The 20,602-nt window shown below is 35.3% G+C and overlaps 1 protein-coding gene across 5 annotated transcripts in view; it reads right to left on the bottom strand.

Moving 5' to 3' along the window:
* Window positions 1–20,602, bottom strand: part of KIDINS220 (kinase D interacting substrate 220) — a 78,749-nt gene that overhangs the window by 47,661 nt on the left and 10,486 nt on the right. For all 5 annotated transcript variants that reach the window (XM_027890514.1, XM_027890515.1, XM_027890516.1 and 2 more), the window contains exons 3-16: window positions 18,060–18,158; window positions 16,539–16,637; window positions 15,000–15,098; window positions 14,030–14,131; window positions 13,509–13,607; window positions 12,392–12,589; window positions 10,115–10,213; window positions 7,721–7,819; window positions 6,980–7,078; window positions 5,831–6,008; window positions 5,160–5,324; window positions 3,597–3,776; window positions 3,059–3,224; window positions 2,035–2,186 (exon numbers count right to left, since the gene is read on the bottom strand). In XM_027890514.1, the coding sequence (XP_027746315.1) occupies window positions 2,035–2,186; window positions 3,059–3,224; window positions 3,597–3,776; window positions 5,160–5,324; window positions 5,831–6,008; window positions 6,980–7,078; window positions 7,721–7,819; window positions 10,115–10,213; window positions 12,392–12,589; window positions 13,509–13,607; window positions 14,030–14,131; window positions 15,000–15,098; window positions 16,539–16,637; window positions 18,060–18,158 (1,834 nt within the window). The remainder of the gene's footprint in view (window positions 1–2,034; window positions 2,187–3,058; window positions 3,225–3,596; window positions 3,777–5,159; window positions 5,325–5,830; window positions 6,009–6,979; window positions 7,079–7,720; window positions 7,820–10,114; window positions 10,214–12,391; window positions 12,590–13,508; window positions 13,608–14,029; window positions 14,132–14,999; window positions 15,099–16,538; window positions 16,638–18,059; window positions 18,159–20,602) is intronic.

Here is a 20,602-nt window from a genome sequence, read left to right as displayed (position 1 = left end):
GTGCCATGATCTAGTAATCACAGTGGGGTTGGATCAAGGGTGGGACTTGATGATTTCGGAGGTCTCTTCCAACCCAGTTAATTCTATGATTCTACGATTCTATTCTATTCTATGATTCTTGCACACTAAAACATACACAAACAGGAGGACATACGGTTTGGATAGATCACAAGAGCCTCAGAAGAGAACACAGACCTTCTGACTTCAAGTGGATCGACAAGGAAGAGACAAAGAAATACTGCAGTTGGAGCTTAAAACAGCTAAATCAGTGACCAAAGAAACAGCATTTTCCAAAGCAGCAGCCTCTGCCTTTAGGGCCTTTACACATCCAGTGGTGGACACACCTAGAAAATTGCGACCTTCTGTACACAGTTGTTGACAACAAAGAGCAGACCACAGAATGATCTGAAGCAAAATGATGACAGCTGAAAACCAGTATTTGAGCTGGAATGGAAAAATCAAATTCCAGATATGCTACATGGAAAGAGTATCCAAGGTTTATACACGGTCTATGTATGATACTCTACACTGGGGTATGAGTTGGAAAGGTCTTTCATATCACTCACACATGTGACACAAAGGATTGTGCTGCAGGACAAAGAAACAGAAATGCATAATGAGGAGTGAGGGGCAGGAAATAAAGAATAACAGCTCACTTATCATTATATTCAGTTCTAGACATATTGAAGTAGGAATGAAAGCTTCCTCTTGCTAGAAAGAGACAGATCTGGATTAGAGAGACACATAGGAATCAACAATAATGAAATGACAATTAAACAGGCTTGTCTGTGAGTTTACTGATGTAACAAAAATTTAAGATATAGAAGACTAAAAATAAGCCTACGTGGAATTTCTGTGAACATCTAGAGACAATAAATGTATGACCCTGCACCTGCAAACAACAAGAGAAAAGGAGATGATGTGCAAAATCACCTAACAGATAAAATAAATGTTAAAAATCAATTAAATAATTAAGAATAACATGGAAAGGCAACAGAGCCAAGGAATACAAGAGAAATCCAAGATTAAAAATGAAAGGGAAAGGATGATTACTGCAAATAATCACAAGAGGCCAGCACTACAGTGCCATTCCCAAGACATCTTTGGGAGAAATCAGAGCATCATGAAAGCCATTTTACTGAGGTTAAGGAGAAGAACTGCAGCACGCCTAACATGGGAAAAAAGGGTGAAAAACGGCACATTCCTTTCATAAAGAACATGCAGTTAATTTCAGAAAGAACAATGAAGAGTGAGTTGTGTTCAGCACACAACTGAGCATAGCAAACATAGCATGTTTTTTCTACCCTTTGCAAGACAGAAGAGTCTAAACATTTCACTTTATGAGAGGAGACAGCATCTAACAGATTTCCCAATTTGTGGACAAGGTTAAAATTAAATGAGAAGTAACTGACTGAAATCAAACTCAAAGTACAAATAAGTCCTCAATTAACTGAAAGTTGCCATCTAGAAACTCTTCCTTCACAATATTTTCCAGAAATCTACATATGGGACAGAAGAAAAAAGCTTGTTCCATTTGGATCAAGCAGGAATATTTCATCCCATCTTACCAGAACCGATGACAGCAACTTTTATCTTTGGACCAACATATTCTACACGTTTATTATTTTGAATAAGTAGCATAAAAGCTCTAAATTAAAATCTAATAAACTAAACAAACTTCTCTTAGCAATACACAAAAACATACTTTTCCCTTTACCTGACTCAGACACAATGACTTAATTGCTATGGAAATATGCTGCATCTATAAGGATGTAACGTGAATATACATTTCCATAGGCACTTCTAAAAACAGTATTTCACAGAAGATATCCCTTTATTATATCAATAAAATCAAGATTAGCAGAGAAAATGGGGCATTTTTCTCTCCAGAACAATAAAGAATTTCCCCTTTTATATGAATTTCTGCATGGCTACAACAATTTCTAAAAAGAGCTTATAAAGCAAAAAACCAGAACCCCTGGTAACAGTGCACTGAAATGGAATAATCAGAAATGTCATTCAGGTAAAAAAAACCTTGTGTATCTTCTGTCTTGAAAACTCGAAATAGCCTTGTTGCTAAGAAACCAAATTCCCTTTCACATGCATCAGAGAGGGTAGCAATCATCTCAGCCAATGAAGTTTCTCCACCTACACTGGACAGTCTATTGTAGTCTGTAAACAAAAATCTGAAAGAGAAAACACATGCATTTTGTATACTTTAGAAAGCTTAAAGTATTTTCTGGCAATCAAAAAAAGTCTTGCTGCATCTCTGCAGCCAGAAGTTTTTTTCAAGTGTTACAAAATGTAAACTCTACATGGAATTTAAATATTTCTTCTCCATTTATCAACCTCTTCTTTGCCCCACTCCCTATTCTAAAACTTGATTTCTTAAGAAGATAAAAGTGATCACATCACTAATGGCACCTCAGATGATAGTGAAAACATAAAAATATTTTTATGATACTGACAGGTATTTTTGAAACTGTGTTTTCATCTATTTTAAAATATTTATAGAGGATTAAAAAAAATTACAAAAGCACAAGATCACATAGAAGCACCAGCAGGCTAAAACAGAAGTCTCCAAACAATAGAAGTAACTGAAATAATAAAACACATGGCGTAAATTTTCTTGCTTTCAGGTAAATTAGAAGCTTTGAGCAGTCTGATGCTCTACTTATAGGAAAAAAAAAGACCCCCCAAAAAAGACCTTAACAGAAGCAATCAGTAAAACAAGCATTAAACATAATATGCAATAAGCTATACGAGAAAATTCTTATTTTGTCTGGTACAAATTTTCATTAATATGATAGTCAAAACCCCTAATTCCAAAAAGCAGTAACTTTCACCAATGTAAGCAGATAGTTTTTCTTGAAAACATTACTATCTTCTTCACACTGAAAAGTTTAACTTCATGATCTTCTAGGGCTACTGTTTTTCAAACAGCAATCTCAACAGCTTGTCATAGGAAGATAAACATGCACATTAAAATGCACAGTTCGAGGAGTATCAGAGTGAACCTGAATGAGTCATTCATGAGTAAAGAAATGAAGTAACTAACCTGACAGGTAAAGCTTTAGTGGTTTGCTCTGGTAGTTCTGGTGGGTTCACAAACATGAGTTTGAGAAGCAACTCTAAATACCCAACATGTCTTGCCAACCTTGTACTTAACACCCAAGCCCAGTTCCATCTCTCTCCTTCTCTTCGGCCACCAAAGTAAATTACAGCTAAAATATTAAAAATTAAGAATATGTTATAGTTTTATTTTAGTCAACATTCACAGCTGAAACAGCCATGAAGTTTGAACACAGAAAGCATGGAGTTCTTCAAAAAAGTTAATGAACTTTTAGAAGTTATGGCTAAAAATGAGAATGGTAAGAGTAACACAATGAAAATAACATTCAAAATTCTTCTTTGTTTTCTAGAATGCCCTCTCACAAATTATATGCAAAACACAAGGAAAGGGTCCAAAGGGGTCTTATTTTCTACAAAACCATTTCATAATTTTTTTTCTGAATCACAAAACAGTTCTACAAAACAATATTTAATTCAAAAAATAGTTAAAAACCTTCACAAACTTCATATAAAATAGGACTTACTAAAGAAAATGTAAAGAACTGCTAATAAGCTGAGTGACACTGCTATTCCAAGCTTTGCATCCACTGTGAAAGCAAGCAATAAGCCAAGACCTCCACACAGCAAAAGTGTGAGGAATACAACAAGCCAGGAGAACTGAAAGAGAGGTTCAATCTGCTGTCCTGCAAAAGTCTTCATTTCATCTAAAACAAAAAGACAAAGACCAGTTAACATGTGAAACCACTCTAGAATGGATCATATTTGAAATGAAACACTTTTTCTGTAGATTGGATAACTTATCCCTATTACTGATTCAAAGAAAGAAAGTGGATGCTTGAATTCTTCTTCAAACATCAGAACATCAGTGCAAAACCCAAAGTTTTTATCCATGCAATGAATGAAAACCTTTAAATACACAGTACTCGCACTCTTTGCTGTTGATTTTCTACTTTTAAAAGCATATTAAAAGTCATGCCATTTCCTATCCTACTTCAAAAGTGTAAAAGATGTTTTCTGACATGAAGAAAAAAAAAGCCACCATATCTGTCAAAAAAAAAAACCCACCCAAAATCTCCATCACTGAAACATGGACTACATTCCTCAAATAGTCAGTTATAACAGTACAGTGTGAAGGCTTCAGCATTTATTTCTGTTTGTCGTTTCCTATTTAGTAACACGGGAATTCCTGAAGAAACTTATTTAGGTTCTATTGAATAAGAAGCATCAGATACACACTCCAGAATAAAAACATGACTGAGGAAGAAAACACTGAAGAAGCATTTCAAACATGTAAGAGCTCACCCACAATAAACATCACAGTCAAAACCAATATGCTTATTGTTTATAATGTGGGGCACGAGGCAAAAAAATGAATGCAGAGCCCCCATTCTGGCTAATACAGAAGCTTTTAAAAATAGAGAAATCACAGAAAAAAGGAAACAGTAAGACAGGTAAAGGTATTTTCAATTACATCCAAGCATCTCAGAAAAGCATCCTTTGTTAGAAAAAGCTAAAACTGTAAATAAGATGCCTATTTCCACTGGGGAAATATTGACTGACTTCATACCCTGCATTTGCTTTCCTCTATATCATATAGTTCAAAAAGCTTCAAGTAAATAAGAGGAAAGGGGAAAAAACCTAGATGCAAAGCAATTATGCTACAAAGAATAAAATATTAATAGCCTGAATTCATTTTAAACTTGAAAAAAAAGGCACATGCGTTGCACAGTAAATAAATAGTGCAGCAGAAGAGGCCTGATTTGACCTGATTTGACACTCAAACAGGCCCTGCAAGGCATATTTTGGCAGCCAGACCTTCAGTCATACTTAAAGGGTAGATTCATTGCTGCAGGAAACTCACAGGGCAATAGACAGTAACACTTAAAAGACTGTCTTGACATTGGATAAATGAACAAAGCAGTCTAGGGATGAACTAACCACAGTAGAATTTAAATCCTTTTATCACAGACACAGAGACCAGATACAACATTACATCGACCAACAACTCTCACAAAAACTAATAACTCCCATGTGATGCTTTCTATAGACAGATTGGAACCTACAAAAAAGGCTAATTGAAGTTTTACCTTCCAGTTTCTTGAGCAGAAAAGATTTTCCACTTCCCCACTGTGCATATAAGCCTACACAGATAGGTGGCTGCATGGTTGGTTCACTCAGAATATCAGCCAGAGCACTGCTGTACAGATCATAACCCAGCATGTCACCATCAGATTCCGTGGGAGACAAGTGTCCTGCAATACAAATACTATGTTACACAACTTTGCTTTAAGAAAGCTCTTCAATATGACAATTTTCAGACATAAAGTCACAACAGGTTCACCCATATTTTTTATATACTCCCCTCATATAACAGCTGTTATTACTGGCACATTTCTGTTCAAAGGAATTTTAAATCATTCACAAAAAGTTATATAATTATCACGATTACTAAAGCTTACAAGACTCAAAATCCCAAATCACAGAAAGTCAAAGAAAGTAATTCCTACACAAGCAAGAACCAAGTAAAAACAAAGTGATCAACAGAACTTGCAAAGTAGTCCGTGTCAAAAATCAAAAATAAAAGGTATGTTCGACCTTTGTTAGGCTTTCAGAATGCTAAAATTTTTTTTGCCAATAATTATTTTTAAAGCTTTGCCATTAGTTGCAACATGAAAAAATCTGTTACCACTTTTCAATACAGAATTGAATAAACTGGATTCTCAATAGATGAGGGATTAAAAAAAATGCTTATACTTACTGGCACCAAATATCTGTGTTAAAATACTCTTCTGGTGGCTACAGTCAATATTGTAAGGTGTTTCTCCTGTTTTGTTGGGTCTATAAAGCAACCGACCATCTTTTGGGTTTCTTAAGAGTAATTCAGCAAGTTTCCGGCTTCTTCCACGAATAGCAATATGAAGTGGAGTATCTCCTTTCTGCAATTAAGCGAAAAACTAGTAATATCTACCACGAATTTCTAAGATTACTGACAGACCATAAAGTCCACATTGTTGTAGATGTATTATTTCCTTGAAATACACCTTAAGGCACTCAAAAGCATCAATGCCTTACTGCAAACATTTTTTCCCCTCAAAAAAGCATTAGAAATGTTTCAGAAAAGACATATGAAAAAGTAGTTCTTAGAATGCTAAATCTAAGATACATTAATATAAGCATTTAAAAAAGAAAGTATCTTAAGGTTCACGAAACTATCTTAAGGTTCATGAAAACTAGTCTCTATTTAGAAACTGTCTGTTAGGAAATTCAGAGACTTGTTCAGAACAAGAAACAATGCTTGTTAGAATTGTTTCAATGTCTGCTCAGAATGCTCAAAAAAACTTCCCAGTAAAAGCTTTCTTTTTACATCAACTCAACATTAATACTTATATGCCCTAAACATAATACTAAGAGATTAAAAAACTACTGAATAAATGTTTCTGTAATTAAAAGGCTAACAGTCAGAGTAGGTGATGCATAAGGAGACACCAACAACCAGTTCTATTTGTCCTTGGCATTGCTAAGTTTAATGTCTGTTAATAAAAAACTAACATTAGTGACAAATAGCAAGCACTCTTTATGCTTTTTTCCAAGAGCATTAAGAATTAGTTTATCTGTGAAATTTTTATTCCTGCCCTGGATTTTTTCTTTTCAAGTTATTAAGAGCACCCTAACACAAAAAACACCCCAAACAATAGAACAACAATACATTAAAAGTGGAAACAAATTTACATTTAAGTATTCTGATTTATTTAATTATTAAATATATGGGAGACTAAGCATTTAAGTATTACGGTCTATTTAATTATTAACATATGGGAAGCTCTCTTTCTGTACAGCTCTCCACAAAATCCTGCTGCAAATCTAAAATGATTAAATATACTAAAGTAAACAAATTAATATCCTTTACCTTGTCTACAGCAGAGACCTTAGCTCCTTTGTCCAGAAGAAGCTCTACTATTTCAATATTTCTCATCTTGGTTGCCTTTATAAGTGGTGTTTCTCCATCCTAAAATGGAAAAGTAGGTCTAATATAAAAATCCCTATATCTTCAAAATCAAGACAAAAATAGTGATTGGGTAAGAAATTAAAACCTTTAAGAATAAAATTAAAACTTTTAAGATAATTTTTATTAAAAATAGTAAAAAAAGTGTAACAACACTTCAGCACTTAAGTTTGTGGAAAAGTACCCCAGAACCAGTACTGGCTTAGAATCAAAGAAGAAAATACAGAGAAAGACAAGATTCAGATACAATACAAGGTATTTGAAAAGACCTCAGTGCTGTGCATACTTTCTCCTTTTTCTTCTATTGCTGCACATGCAACAATGGCCCAAACTCCTGCTCAGTAATATCAGAAACCCTTTTCCCCAGTTTCCAGTAGCACCTGCTCTCTAGTCCTTATTGCTGGTCATGTCAATGATGCTGACATAAAGAATCCACACATTCCCTGCTATCACGGATTTAACAGGAAATCATACTTATGGGGATATCACTACTGCTGAAAATCAGTATTTTAGAAAAAAATATTTTCTTTTTTACAGCATGCAAGGTACCAAGACTTCCTAAAAACTGAATTCAATATAATCTTAACATCACATAGGAGCTGAGAAAAGATGTTAAACAAAGCAATTCAATTAAAGTTCTGTTACCTTGGTACATGTTTCAGTATCAGGATTGCATTGCAAGATATCCCTCACCATTGTAGCATTTCCTTTCTCAACGGCCCAATATAAGGCAGTTTTATTATCCTGAAAAAAAAAAAAAGAGTATTAAATGCTAATGGCATTTTCATTCATTTGGATAAATTTCATAAACTGTATATAAAGTACAGCCATAATATACTGAAAATAGCATATAATACAGCAAATTTTAGCACAGCTCAGGGCAAAGGGAAAGGCCACTAAATCCAATTGCACAGCAGTAGAATTTGTGGGGAGGATGAAAATCTGGCAAGAGAATACAAATCTATTTTAAAAACCCTTGTGCAAGGTATTAAGATGTTTTAACAATCCAAGCAGATTCAACCTGTCTTGAAACAGTTTCAAAAACTACATAAAAGTATTCAGTTTTAACTCAAATTTAAAAGTTTTCTAATAAAATAAAATAACTTTTTTTTATAGGCCAGGTTGTAAAAGTCAAAGGACATGAAAGTCAGCACAAAGTACCAGAATGGTGATCAGCCAGACATTGTGTCATCAAACCAGGGGGAATGGTTCAGAGCTGCAAATCTGCTTGTGTCATTAATTTTCAACTCCAGTGATGTGTGCTGTCCCAGAAAGTCTCTGTGCCTGAAATCTTTTTTAGCCTAGTGACTGCACCATGACTCTTTCTGTTTGATGCATACTTGTGTAGAGACATTTAAGAAAAGCCTCTGAACACACACCTGCTTCTAAGCAGGAATGTCAAAGTGCCTCTTGCAGCCTTCTACCTTGCTTGCTTCTTTCATTTGCAGCTCTTCCACTCATGGGCTTCACAGCAAACTGAATTTAAAGCCTTTCTCAGCAGTTTAATAAGCCTTGTCACTAAGATTTCTTTCCTCTCTGACCACTTGTGTTTCATCTTCTCTATCCTTCCATCAGCTGGCTTCCAACAAGACACAACCCTGAGGTAGTCATCTTCTCAGCAGCAATATCAGCTACACAGCCAGGCACGGGTCTGCCAGATGCTCCCAGTTGGGCCCTTCCTCTTACCAGACAAGCTGAGGAGAACACCACCTGAGCTCTCCACTGCCCCATCACTCACTCTCGAGCTATATGCTTTATTTGCTGAAGGCACTCACCAGCTAGTGACCATATGAATGAATCACCAGCAAGGAACACAGTTGCTGAAAAGCTGGACAAGACTCAGCAACTTTGCTGTAACATCACAAATTTGGGCAGTTAACACTTCTCCCCAGAACAAGTCTGGCTGGCAGGCAGCTGCCATGGCAAACAGCAGGGGAGTTGCTAAACACTACTGCTCATCTCTGATTTTGACACTTCTGGTCCTAAACTAAGATCTGAGATGCACAGCCAGGACCTTCTTCTGATGGCACCGACTCCTGCTGTGCCAATAAGGCCACAAAAGTATTCTCCAGATCAACCACTGCAAATGGTTATTTAGGTAACTTCACACTGCCAGAAGCCACAGTCTTCCCTGCCACCAAAGAGGCTGGGTCCTCTTGCTATTTCTGTCTTGCCTCAGTCCTATCAAGATGTTGAAAAGCTTCAGATTTTCAGACCCATGTCAGCAAGAAGCTGAGATACACAGGTTTCCAACGGCAGGTTAGGGGAAGAGATCCAAAGACTACTTTTTCTCCAAACTAAAAGCTTCCTGCCCTCTCACAGATGCTCTTCATCCAGAGCAGGCACTGGACTTTTGCAGCTCTCAGGGACCAGTTAGTTTTGTGTTCAAACTTGGCAGAACATGTGTGCCTAAAGCAGAGTGATTTGAATAGCTTCAAGTAAACAAAAGCAAGTTGAATGTAACAATAAAAACAACTACCTGAGCTTCCAACAGAAGAATAAAAATAATACCTTAATCAAAGGACAAAAAAGAACTAAGGGGTAGGTAGAAAACATGGAAATCACTGACAACAGTGGTTAACATAATATAGAAAGTTGGTGGAGACAAGAACCGACCAAGCACAGTGACAGAACTGAACTGACAACAAATATAATCTAAGGCGCATCATATTTAATTTATATTAAATTTAAAATATTATATTATCCAAATAATGATACTAAGGGTTTTTTTAAGTATGTCACTATTTTAAATCTGTTCAGTAGTGCAGATGAAATAAGTTGAATTTATGTCTTTTACTTTTCAACCATTATATAAATTAACTGAAAAAAATGCTGCTTAACAAGTCATTACAATTACATATATCTTAAAAATAGCATAGTAACAAGATGTATTTTTCCTGATTGATGGAACCTGGGTTTCCTACAGAGTAGACAGAACAAGTTTTAAAGCCCTGTTTTCAGAAACACAATATACTTTTTTGGCATTCCAATTCACATCCTATTTTAGAACTACTCTAACACTTACATTGCTGTACTTACCTGACCTCTGATATCTATATCAGCATATTTATGGAGCAGTGCCCTCACAATTTCAACGTGACCACCTCTAACAGCCCCAATCAACACCGTATCTCCACTCTAGAAAAAATGTGAAAGAATATTAAACATTAATTAATACTATTTAAGAAAAAGAAATGTAACACAGAATAAATTATAGCCTCAAAATGCACATTATTTCTATTTACATTAAGAAATCTGCACTTGTTTTTAAAAAAGATACAAATATAGTTCTATCTCTGAAAAAAATGGTATATAAAATAAAACATTCTGACCTTTTTTTTCAAAGAGATTAAATTGTTGTGGAAAAACGAGCACTCCAAAAATAAGTCTAGCTTAAACTATTATCCTAAAAAATAACAGCATAAACTATAATGAATATGAAAAAAACACATTTGTACTCTGTGTTCATAGGAAGACCAACCACTCACAGTAATAACCTTCTTAAATAATGTTGACAATAATGTTGACTGACTCCTTTAGATGTTTCAAAGCTGACAGAAGACTTCAAGAATTTTAAACAATTTTATGCCTTTTTTTGGTGCAGATTTGCCTGCTATCTTGTTTACATACACTATGCTGTTATAAAGAAAAAAAGCAGAAGGCTGATTTTATCCCCAGCTGATCAAAAGAAAGAATATTTTGGTGCGGTAAATGGAGTTGTATATTCATAAAACAAAGTTACAATTGCACCTAAGGCTTCTGATTTTAACATACTTAAGCATATACTAGAATTTCAGAACATAAAACCCTGAAATTAACTAATATTCTTTTTATGATGACACAGGAAAAATAAATAAAAGTATAGCAAAATAACAAGTGTGGAACTCAGAGAGCTCAGTAGTAGTAAATCCCCCATCAATCACAGTCATTACACACCTGGCTGCAGACCTAGAAATTTTCTTTATCAAAATCTACTCTAGCATCTGAAACTAGGAGTACTCATTGTTTGGTATATTTTTGGAATACAGTCAGTTGCACTAACAGTTGTAATTTATCATTCCTAAAAGCACAGGAATGTAGACCTTGTAGAACACTGTGGAAGAAGAGGTAGGGAGATTGCAAAGCATTTTCTTAGATATTTAAAATTTTGCTTTGATATGTGCCCAAGACCAAATTTGTTGTCACATGCAACACTGCAGCTCAGTACCAAACAATCCAAGAAATGCACTGACACTTGAAATACAGGAAATGCATCAAAAAAGCCTTTTAAATTTATAAGGCAAATAATTAGAAAGTTTTCCTCTATTCTCTGCAACCCCAAGCAATCCAACTTAGAAACTGGCAATGCAGCCTCAAAAGCATATTACTGCTCTGAACTAAATCACTGACCTTGACAGAGGCATCTAAGTTTAGGTATTTAAGCACCTACAGCCCCAAGGCTGCAGTGCTTGGCCTGCCTCTGACACTTCAGAAAAACCTGACTGTGAAGAGGACAATGCAGACAGTCCAAAGCACCTGTATAAGCACCCAAATAAAACACCCTGAGCAAGCAGATTCACACTCTGGGCAGTGTCCACGCTGCACATCTCTGCTGAGCAATGCACCTACAGCTCAGGCACACAGAACAGCTCAGGTAAACAGTGTTACCATACACATCTTGAAGTCTTCCCTTAATATTTGCAAGTGTTCCAGTAAAAAGTTTCATCATAAAAGATAAAGGTCCATGCTGAATTAAATGCATACTTTTTTATAAAATGCATTGGTTTGCAATTTTAACAGCACTAACGCATGTATTAATACACAAAAAAACCACAGATTAGCTCAGTATTAATATTAATTCTTGTTTAAAGAAACACTTTTGACTTAAATGAAAACCTAAGTGCTGATGAATAGGAGTTCTACCAAAGAACAAGGTAGTTATCTCTTCACATTTAACTCGAATTCACTTTTTTGCCCTTTTTTTAAACAAAAAGAAGAAACAAAAAAGATCAGCAGCGAATATTACCCTGAGGAAGGGAGTGACTGCTTGCATTTTAATTTTTGCTTTTTAATACGTTACAGATATGACAAATTATCTAAGGAAACTCTCAATTCAAGAATCTCAAAGAGAAAGAGTAGTTTCTCTAGTTTATCATGCTTATCATACTTGTAATATACCATACTTGTAAAATAGCAATACATAAAAATACCCCTAGGTGGCAGAAAAATCAGAAAGCCAGAAAAATCACGTATTTACAAATCTGCATACACTGGTATTTAAATATACATTATTATTGCATATATATAAAACAACAATTATGATGAAAATTTACTCACTCGATCAGGAATGTTCACATAAGTTCCAGCATCAAGAAGATCCTGCACAATTTCAGTATGTCCCTCCTTCGATGCAATCATCAAAGCTGTATTTCCATCTTTATCTGTCAGGTTTACATTTGGGTTCCTTTTCAGTATTTCTTTTACTGAGTCAGTATAGCCACCCTTCACTGCTACAATAAGTGCAGTCATAGAATTCTTTAAACAAAACCAACAGATTTTACTGTACAGTGGATACAGCAATCATCATTACATCAGCAGTTTAAGTAACAAAAGATTACTCAGACATTACTCTCTTTGCCATCCAAATGCTACTTCAGTTTTGTGTTCTAAAGTGCTCCCGTAATGCTTTTTTCAAAAAAAGAAACAAACTAAGTGCAAGAGTAGAGAACACTTCAAATGCAAACAGCAAAGCTCACATCAGTTTATTATAACTCCTGAATGCCACGTGCATGATAAAATAATTTTCTTGTCATATGGGAATATAGTATAATCAGAGCACCCAGGTCTACCAATGCTGTTCACAATGAGGGTTTTTGAAGAACTTCAGAAATAATCATATGAATACCAGAAGTTTTCCCAATTTTCCACTTTTAACCGTTTTTTGGTTTTTTATTTTGATAAGCAATTTAAACGTAATCTGTTTTATTTAAAAACAATATGTAGCTGAAAACTCCTGATAAAATTTCAACTTCTGAAAAGGCCCACTCACCATTATTATTTTCAACAGATACTTTCTGTTTGACTTACTTTTCAAATAGCACTGAGGAATAAGATATTTGACATATGGGGCTTGGATACAGATTGAATTTTGATAGTGTTAACCTTCAGATTACAATTACCTAAATTCATTACGTTCATTAAAAATTACACTTAACATACTAGTGTGCCCACTGTCAATACAGTTCCCTAGTTACATCATATTTTTATTAAAAGGCACAAAGAAGTTTCAATAATTTGCACATGCAGTCTGCAAATGGCTGGAAAGTAATACACTGAGAGTAATACTAACATTTCATCCTTTCATGTATTTCTTGGTATTTGTATTATAAAATGACACAGGTCACACAGAGGTATGTACCCACTGCTCATCACTGCAAAATGAACAGTTACTTACAGCTCCTTCTTGATCAACATCAGCTCCCATCTGCAGCAAATATTTCACACACTCCAAATGACCTTTCCTCGCTGCCCAAACCAATGGGGTGGTTCCATACTGAAAAAAACATTTACAACATTTTATCATGTTACTCTTTGAATACAATCAAGTTATTTATCCTATACTTTATTGCTTAAGTTTTTACAAAGATAGAATTTGGTCTTGCGAATTAACACAAACATTTGAAAAGTCATTTCAACTTTTCTTTTCTTCTGTAGATGGTAGCTGTAAGAATTATTTTTCTATACAACCTAGGATAGCAAGGTTTCCAGTAGCTCAGAAAATAGCAGGGTGCTCCACTGAAATAAATGTGCACAATCATCTTCAGCATACTATGGCAAAACCTCTTTCAAGCATAACAACTAATTCTAATTTCATGGGCAAAATATAACAGCACATGTTTTCCAATCAAAACCCCATATTTTACAAGAAATTTATCAAGCATTACAGAAATTAAATGTTATTTAGATATAACTTACTTTGTCAGAGCAGTTCACTTTAGCTCCATGTTGCAGTAAGAGATGTACTATATCTGCATGGCCCCGTCCTGCTGCCCAAATAATTGGATAAACACTGTATTGCTTAGAATTAAAGAACCAAAAAAATAATTATAGTCTGAATTATTTTAATTATTTTCCACAAACAAAACAATGCTCCGAGAGAAGATAAACCCACAGAAGAATGAATATACAGAAAAAAATGTAGCTACATATCAATAATTGTTACCTGGTACAATGTCTAGAAAAACTCTTTAAGCAAGGTTTATAAATTCACAGCCTCATCTTAATATGAACATTTGTACTGCAGGAAGGAAGCAACAGACAGCTATGCAATATCCCTAAGCAGTCAGGACTGCAGAGGAGTCATGCCATGCAAACCAGAGGAAATCAACCATCAGAAGAAAGGTTGTTCTGGCAACTGATGCTCTTCCTTGACTGTTCACTGTTGCCTCAAACACCAGAGAACTGACAGTACAAACAAAATGTTCAGTCAAGCTTCAACATGGCTATGCTTTTACAGAATGTCCCCATAAAATGAACTAATCTCAAAATATTAGGGTTTTTTAATTCTCTAGCATGTACGGTACACATTTATATAGTTTAAGCCTCTGAACTGTACACATTAGTTACTTAACTTTTACAGATGCAGAAAAATGACAGCTGTTATACAAGTAGTATTAGATGCACTACTTATCTTTTCTATTATTTCCTCTCCTGATAATTTGAATCTTATTATGAGCTGTACACTCATTTGCTTCAACTAATAAAGTTCAAAATTAATAAAAAACCCAGTGGCTATCTCACAGACTATTAAAGCAACTTCACAAAGTACAGTGACTAATGTCATATTGCAAAAAAATGCAAAATGCTTAATCAAGATAATAAGACGAGTGTACAATGCAGAACTTCAAACATTTTGAAGGAGGGATCATTTCAGACTAAAACTTACCATTCCTGTGATGTTTGGATTCGCTCCTTTCTCAAGCAGCAGTTTAGCTACTTCAGTACGGCCTTTGTATGATGCCCACATCAGGGCAGTCCATCCTCCCTGGCAAGCACAAATCAAAGAAATTTAAAAACTGAAAAATAATGTAAACAATTACTTTTATTTCATTTTCTCTTTGTCCTAAGACTGTTTTGCAAATCCAAACCATAGTAAGGATTGACTACACAATATTGTAATCCTCCTATTTATGTAGAATAAGCAGTAAGTACATCTATGAAAGGACTCATTTCCTGCCGCATGCAAAACTTCACAAAACATCATGTTCTACATGTTGCTTAACACTGAATTCCGATTTCAAATGCATACAAATCCCACCACTGTATTAAAAAAAACCAAACAAGAAACACACCATGTTAAAACAAAAGTATAGAATCCAAATCAATTAACTTTAGAAGTTTACTTTTGATTTCTGCAACTGGCAATCATAAGAGCAATTAATATCAAACTGCAGCGGTGTGTTCATTTACCTTTGTAAACTAGGAAGCAAAGAGGTTTCATTGTCTAAGGCATTTGACAGGTCAGGTAACCAAAATTATTTTAAAATAACAGCATGCCTCTGATAACTGTAACCACAATTTTTATTTACTTCTCTACAATAAACTTCTGGTGAGGTTAAAAGATCCCTTGACTGATACAGGGCTAAACATCAAGCACTGGCCATGTGAATGTGCTTAACATTAAATGAAACAGCTGGATTAGTGAAGATGCCTCAGCCTTCAGACAGTGGAACTGCAATTAAAGGAAGCACTTGGACTCTCCCCTAGTGGTTTTCCACACTCTAACTTAAGCAGAGCAAAATTAGTCCTTGCATGGACTAATTTAGTACTGATTCCATGTTCTGTCAATGAAGACAGTCTTCAGCTCTTCAGAGGCATCTGACCTGAGAATCACATAAGCAGCTTTTGTAATTCTTTAGGTGGACCAGATTGTAGCACTCACTTTCCCATACAAAAATTTGGCAAGATGAATGAACAGAAATGTCAAGATACTGAAAACAAGGACAGTTGTATGAACAATCACAGCTGTCCACAGAAAAAGTAAATACTTCTCACAGTTATCCTCTGGGAAAGATGACATTTATTTTACCAGAATACTTTGAAAAAAAAGCCACTACCACCAACAAAACAGACAAAAAAAACCCCAACGGAAAGCCACAAACCAATCCTCCTCCTGCAAAAAAGCTTACCCACACAAAACACACCCAAAAGTCAAACTGTTCTTCAGTTTAGCTTTTTTCCAAAACAAATTAAGGGGAAGAAGCAGATCTAGAAAACCAGTTGATTTTATTGACAGTAAAGCAATTACTTTACAGTGGTAAAAAACAATATTTAACTATAGATTCTTTTCCACTTCAGCAGCACTGAGTACAAAATTTAAGAATGAAAGAACATTCCTTTGTTTTCCAGAACTGAAAATCTCCAACTCACAAAACTGTTCTCCTTACTAAAAACTATTTTATTTTTACCATAGGATAACACATACCAAATCCCGATGCTCCAAACTGACATTATAATTGAGTAGCTCTGCTACAATAGCTGTATGCCCTTCTTTAGCTGCTGAAATAAGAGCTGTCCAGTTATCCTACAAAAAAACAAACAAAAAAATTTTTAAAGTAATATTCAGTATTTCAATACAATTAAACTTGTTTTTCAAATGTTTAATCCACAACAGGAAATACACAAGACCTTAAAATAGCTGTCCTGTTAAAAAACAAAAAGTACTAACAAACTCATGGTGTGCCAAGTTATACACATGGAAATACAAAACAACTATTTCAAATCTCCCCCCCAGTTATCTGCTCCCCTACCCAATACTCATCCCTTTCCATTCCACAGTTCACTGCAGGTTATCTTAATAATTTTATAGAGGAAGCAACACCTAAAAAGGATTAAAGAATGAGGTCAAGACCTTGAAAACTGCTGAGAAGGAATGAGATGGTAACCAAGACCACAGAAAATGTTGGTGGTCTGCCTATGATGTCCCAAGGGACTAACATGAAGAAGACTTTGGACCACAACTTTTTAGATTTATGATCACTTCAGGAGATACCTTTCCTCTTGCATTACAGTAATCTTTCACCTACTACTCCAACCACATCCAGGTGTGGACTACTGTTTTATATGCTTATAATTATAGCAGCAGTTTATAAGGCAGATGTTCTTCCTACAAGTATAGAAATTGTGACATTTATAGCAATTGTAATAAAATGTCTCAAAAAACAGACACTGGGTTTTTTTGTTTACTTTTGTTGTTCCTTTTTTTTAATATTATTTTAAATGACAGATTTCATACCAGGCTTTTCCTGGATGGTCACACTGCTGTAAGTAAACTAAGTACAGAACTAAAAAAACACAAGCAATATCCTTTTTTGTGTTTATCACTCTTCATTGGAATATACAGACCTTCCAAAACTTTTTAACATCTTTGTCCTGTTCATCCCTTTTGGGCATCGTTCATCCAGTCAACCTCTTTCTCAAAGGCATGAAGACAATTCATAAATTTGAAACCCTTCTCTGCCACCATTCTGGCTTTCACCTGAAATAATCCTTTAACCTAAATTCTCCCTCAGTATTTACTGAAAAAAACACCAAAACCAAGAAAAAAAATTTCAAACAAACATAAAACCCCCAAACCCACTGACATACCTCAACATCACTGAGATGAGCAAAATCACTTGGACCTCATCTTTGATGCTGTATTTCTCTATTCTGCCTATTATATTATAGCTTCCCAGTACTAATTTCCCACAAGAAACAGCAGCAGCATTCAGCAGAGAGCCTCAGACACTTAAAACAACTTGAATATCCCTACTCTTTACGAGAACCCAGAGGAATGCAAAAGCCAAAGAATTTTGGATAAAATGTCTCTTATATGTCATCATTTTCCACCTGATATTCTTCTTCCTGCCTCCAACACTAATCTGAATTCCCTTTCTTTGCCTGCCTCTTGAAATTTCTTGTTCCTTCACTGTTATGTTCCACCATATAAAGCACTAATACTTACTGCATCTTCCAAGTTGCAATTAGCTCCCTTCTTGAGAAGCTCCTGGACAATTTCTAAATTGCCTTGCTCAGCAGCCAACATGAGTGGAGTCTGGCCATTCTGAAATCAAAATGACAGGAAAAGTGATGCACTGGAAAGTGACACAAATGACACACATACACACAAAATAAAAAAAAAACCAGAAACTACAGAGGAACATTGTTTCCACTTTTTAATTGCTTGTGAGATATAGTAAGAAGGACTGGTTTTCATACTATGGAGTAAATTCACAATAAAAATGGAAAATGTGGTATTAAACCCTGTCACATAGGTGACAAAAAAAACCAAAAAAAACCAAAATAAAAAAAAACACAACTAAACAAAAAAGGCACAGACAAAACCAAATCCCCTCACATATTTCAGACATTAGAAATGGCTACCAAAAGAAACAAGTTATGTTATTGAACATCTGCCTTTCAGAATTATTTGCTCACCGAAGACATCTCTATTACAGCCTGTTATATCTTTACAACTTGAAGTAACTCAGTCACATTGTTAAGAAATTAATAAATAAATCCACCAGGAACCACAATGGCCATTAAAACATGCACACTGATTCAGAGGAGCAGTTGCTGAAGCCTTGGAAAAAGTAGCCAAGTTATATATACCTCACTGCTGTCTGACTGTGTACAAAATACAGACATCATTCCTGTCCTGTGTAACACAGGTTCTTAAGAGACAGTCTCATCTCAGGGAAGATGAAAGACAGAAAAACCTGTTTATTTGCCTTAGAGGTGTTTTAAAAGTCAGTTACAATCTGTCATCCTTCCATCAGCTACTTCTGTGTCAGCAAACTTCTGAGATAGTTTTCATCATACAGAGCAACTATAAAACTTGCTAAATTTTACAGTAAATTTGTTAATTTCAACAAGTTTAATAAATGAAGATAATTTTTCCTGGCAACTCTCCTGCTTTTTCCCTCTAACATAGAGAAAACTCATATTATCTAGTCTCTAAATAATGTAAAACCTACATGTTAGGAGTTATATACCAGCAATTTCCCTGATACGAATAAAAATCAATGGAGAATAAGAATATAGTAATATCAATAATCTTCATTATTGAAACAGTTAACAGTACAATTAATAAAGATATTTGATGATTCTTTTTACTCTTTACACACACAAAATCACAGAAACACATGGCATCTTTGAGAAAACTTTCTGGTCCATCAGCTATTCCCTAGTCTTCACAGAATCTTCCCTGTGACATTACAGATAACCAACAGTATTAATCACGAGAGGATATAATGCAATATCTAACAGAGTAATTTTTCACAGAGAAAAATTAAGCTCTCGTGTAAGTTTATGCTTTTATAACTGCATTTTGCATATATCATTGCTTCTAGATCCTAAAGTACATTTTGTATCAACAAGCAATGGGTTTTAGATCTGGCCATAAAAAAAAGAAAATCTAAAAAAAACCCTGAACTCAAGAGAAAGACAAATACTACATTTTAGAAAAGAACAGCTCTCTGTGGAGAACTGTCATAACTTTTGTTCTTTAGCATGAGCTCTTATTATGAAGTTAATATTTTGGGAACACACATTCCAAGTGATTTCAGAAATCATGCCTGACCACCCAGAGAGATGACATCACTGGTTGGTGAATGAAGAGTTGAGGCACTGTTTATGACATATCTAGCAAGGATTTAGACACTCTGTCCCACAATATCCACACAGGGTAATGAAATATGGACTAGATAAATGGACAGTGAGGTGGACTGAGAGTGGCTGAACTGCTGGGCTCAGAGCACTGGGATCAGCAGTACAAAGTCCAGCTGGAGGCCAGTGCCTAGTGAGGGGATCAATACTGGGATCCTGTTTAACCCTTTCATTAAGGACCTGGGCAGTGGGACAGAGTGCACCTGCACCGTCACAGCCTATACAGAGTTGGGAGGAGTGGCTGATGCACCAGATGCTTGTGCTGCCATCCAGAGCCACCTGGGCAGACAGGAACCTTATTGTACTGAGCACCTATTTTAGCATGGCCATTCTTCTCACCTCCTTCTGAATAGTTACTGTTGTTATCACTCTGATTGTCTTCCAATGGTGGATTAAACAAAAGGATAGTACAAACTAAAGAAAAGTATGTCTGGACAAGAGGAGACTGTGGATGGGAAAATTAATCTCTCCTGTAAGAAGTGTCATATAACTGCAGACTGGCTTTGGTTTTCTCAGACAGATGTAAAACTTTTCAGAAGGGTTCTGAAAACTTCCTTTCCTTTTTGTTAGAAGACTCTCAAATAAAAGCATAATGTTTTAGCAACCACCATGAAGATTTTACCAACAGAGAAACAAAACATGATTACTACACCTGTAACATCCAGATTAATTCCCAAAAGTTGCCCAACAGTCTATACACTCCACAAAAACCAAATACCCATATTTCTCACAGGCACATTAAGTACTGCCTATTTGTACATCACAGCTCAGTCTAAGTATTGGAATAACCAAATTATAAAGGAGCACACCTATATCTTTTTAAGGAAATCAATTAGTTGT

Source organism: Empidonax traillii, unplaced genomic scaffold (assembly GCF_003031625.1).
Source record: "Empidonax traillii isolate 1590-97213 ecotype Southwest subspecies unplaced genomic scaffold, ASM303162v1 scaffold291:size1517763, whole genome shotgun sequence".
NCBI lineage: Eukaryota > Metazoa > Chordata > Aves > Passeriformes > Tyrannidae > Empidonax > Empidonax traillii.
The sequence above is the reverse complement of the archived record's forward strand: the minus strand, read 5'-3'. Positions and strand labels throughout refer to the sequence as shown.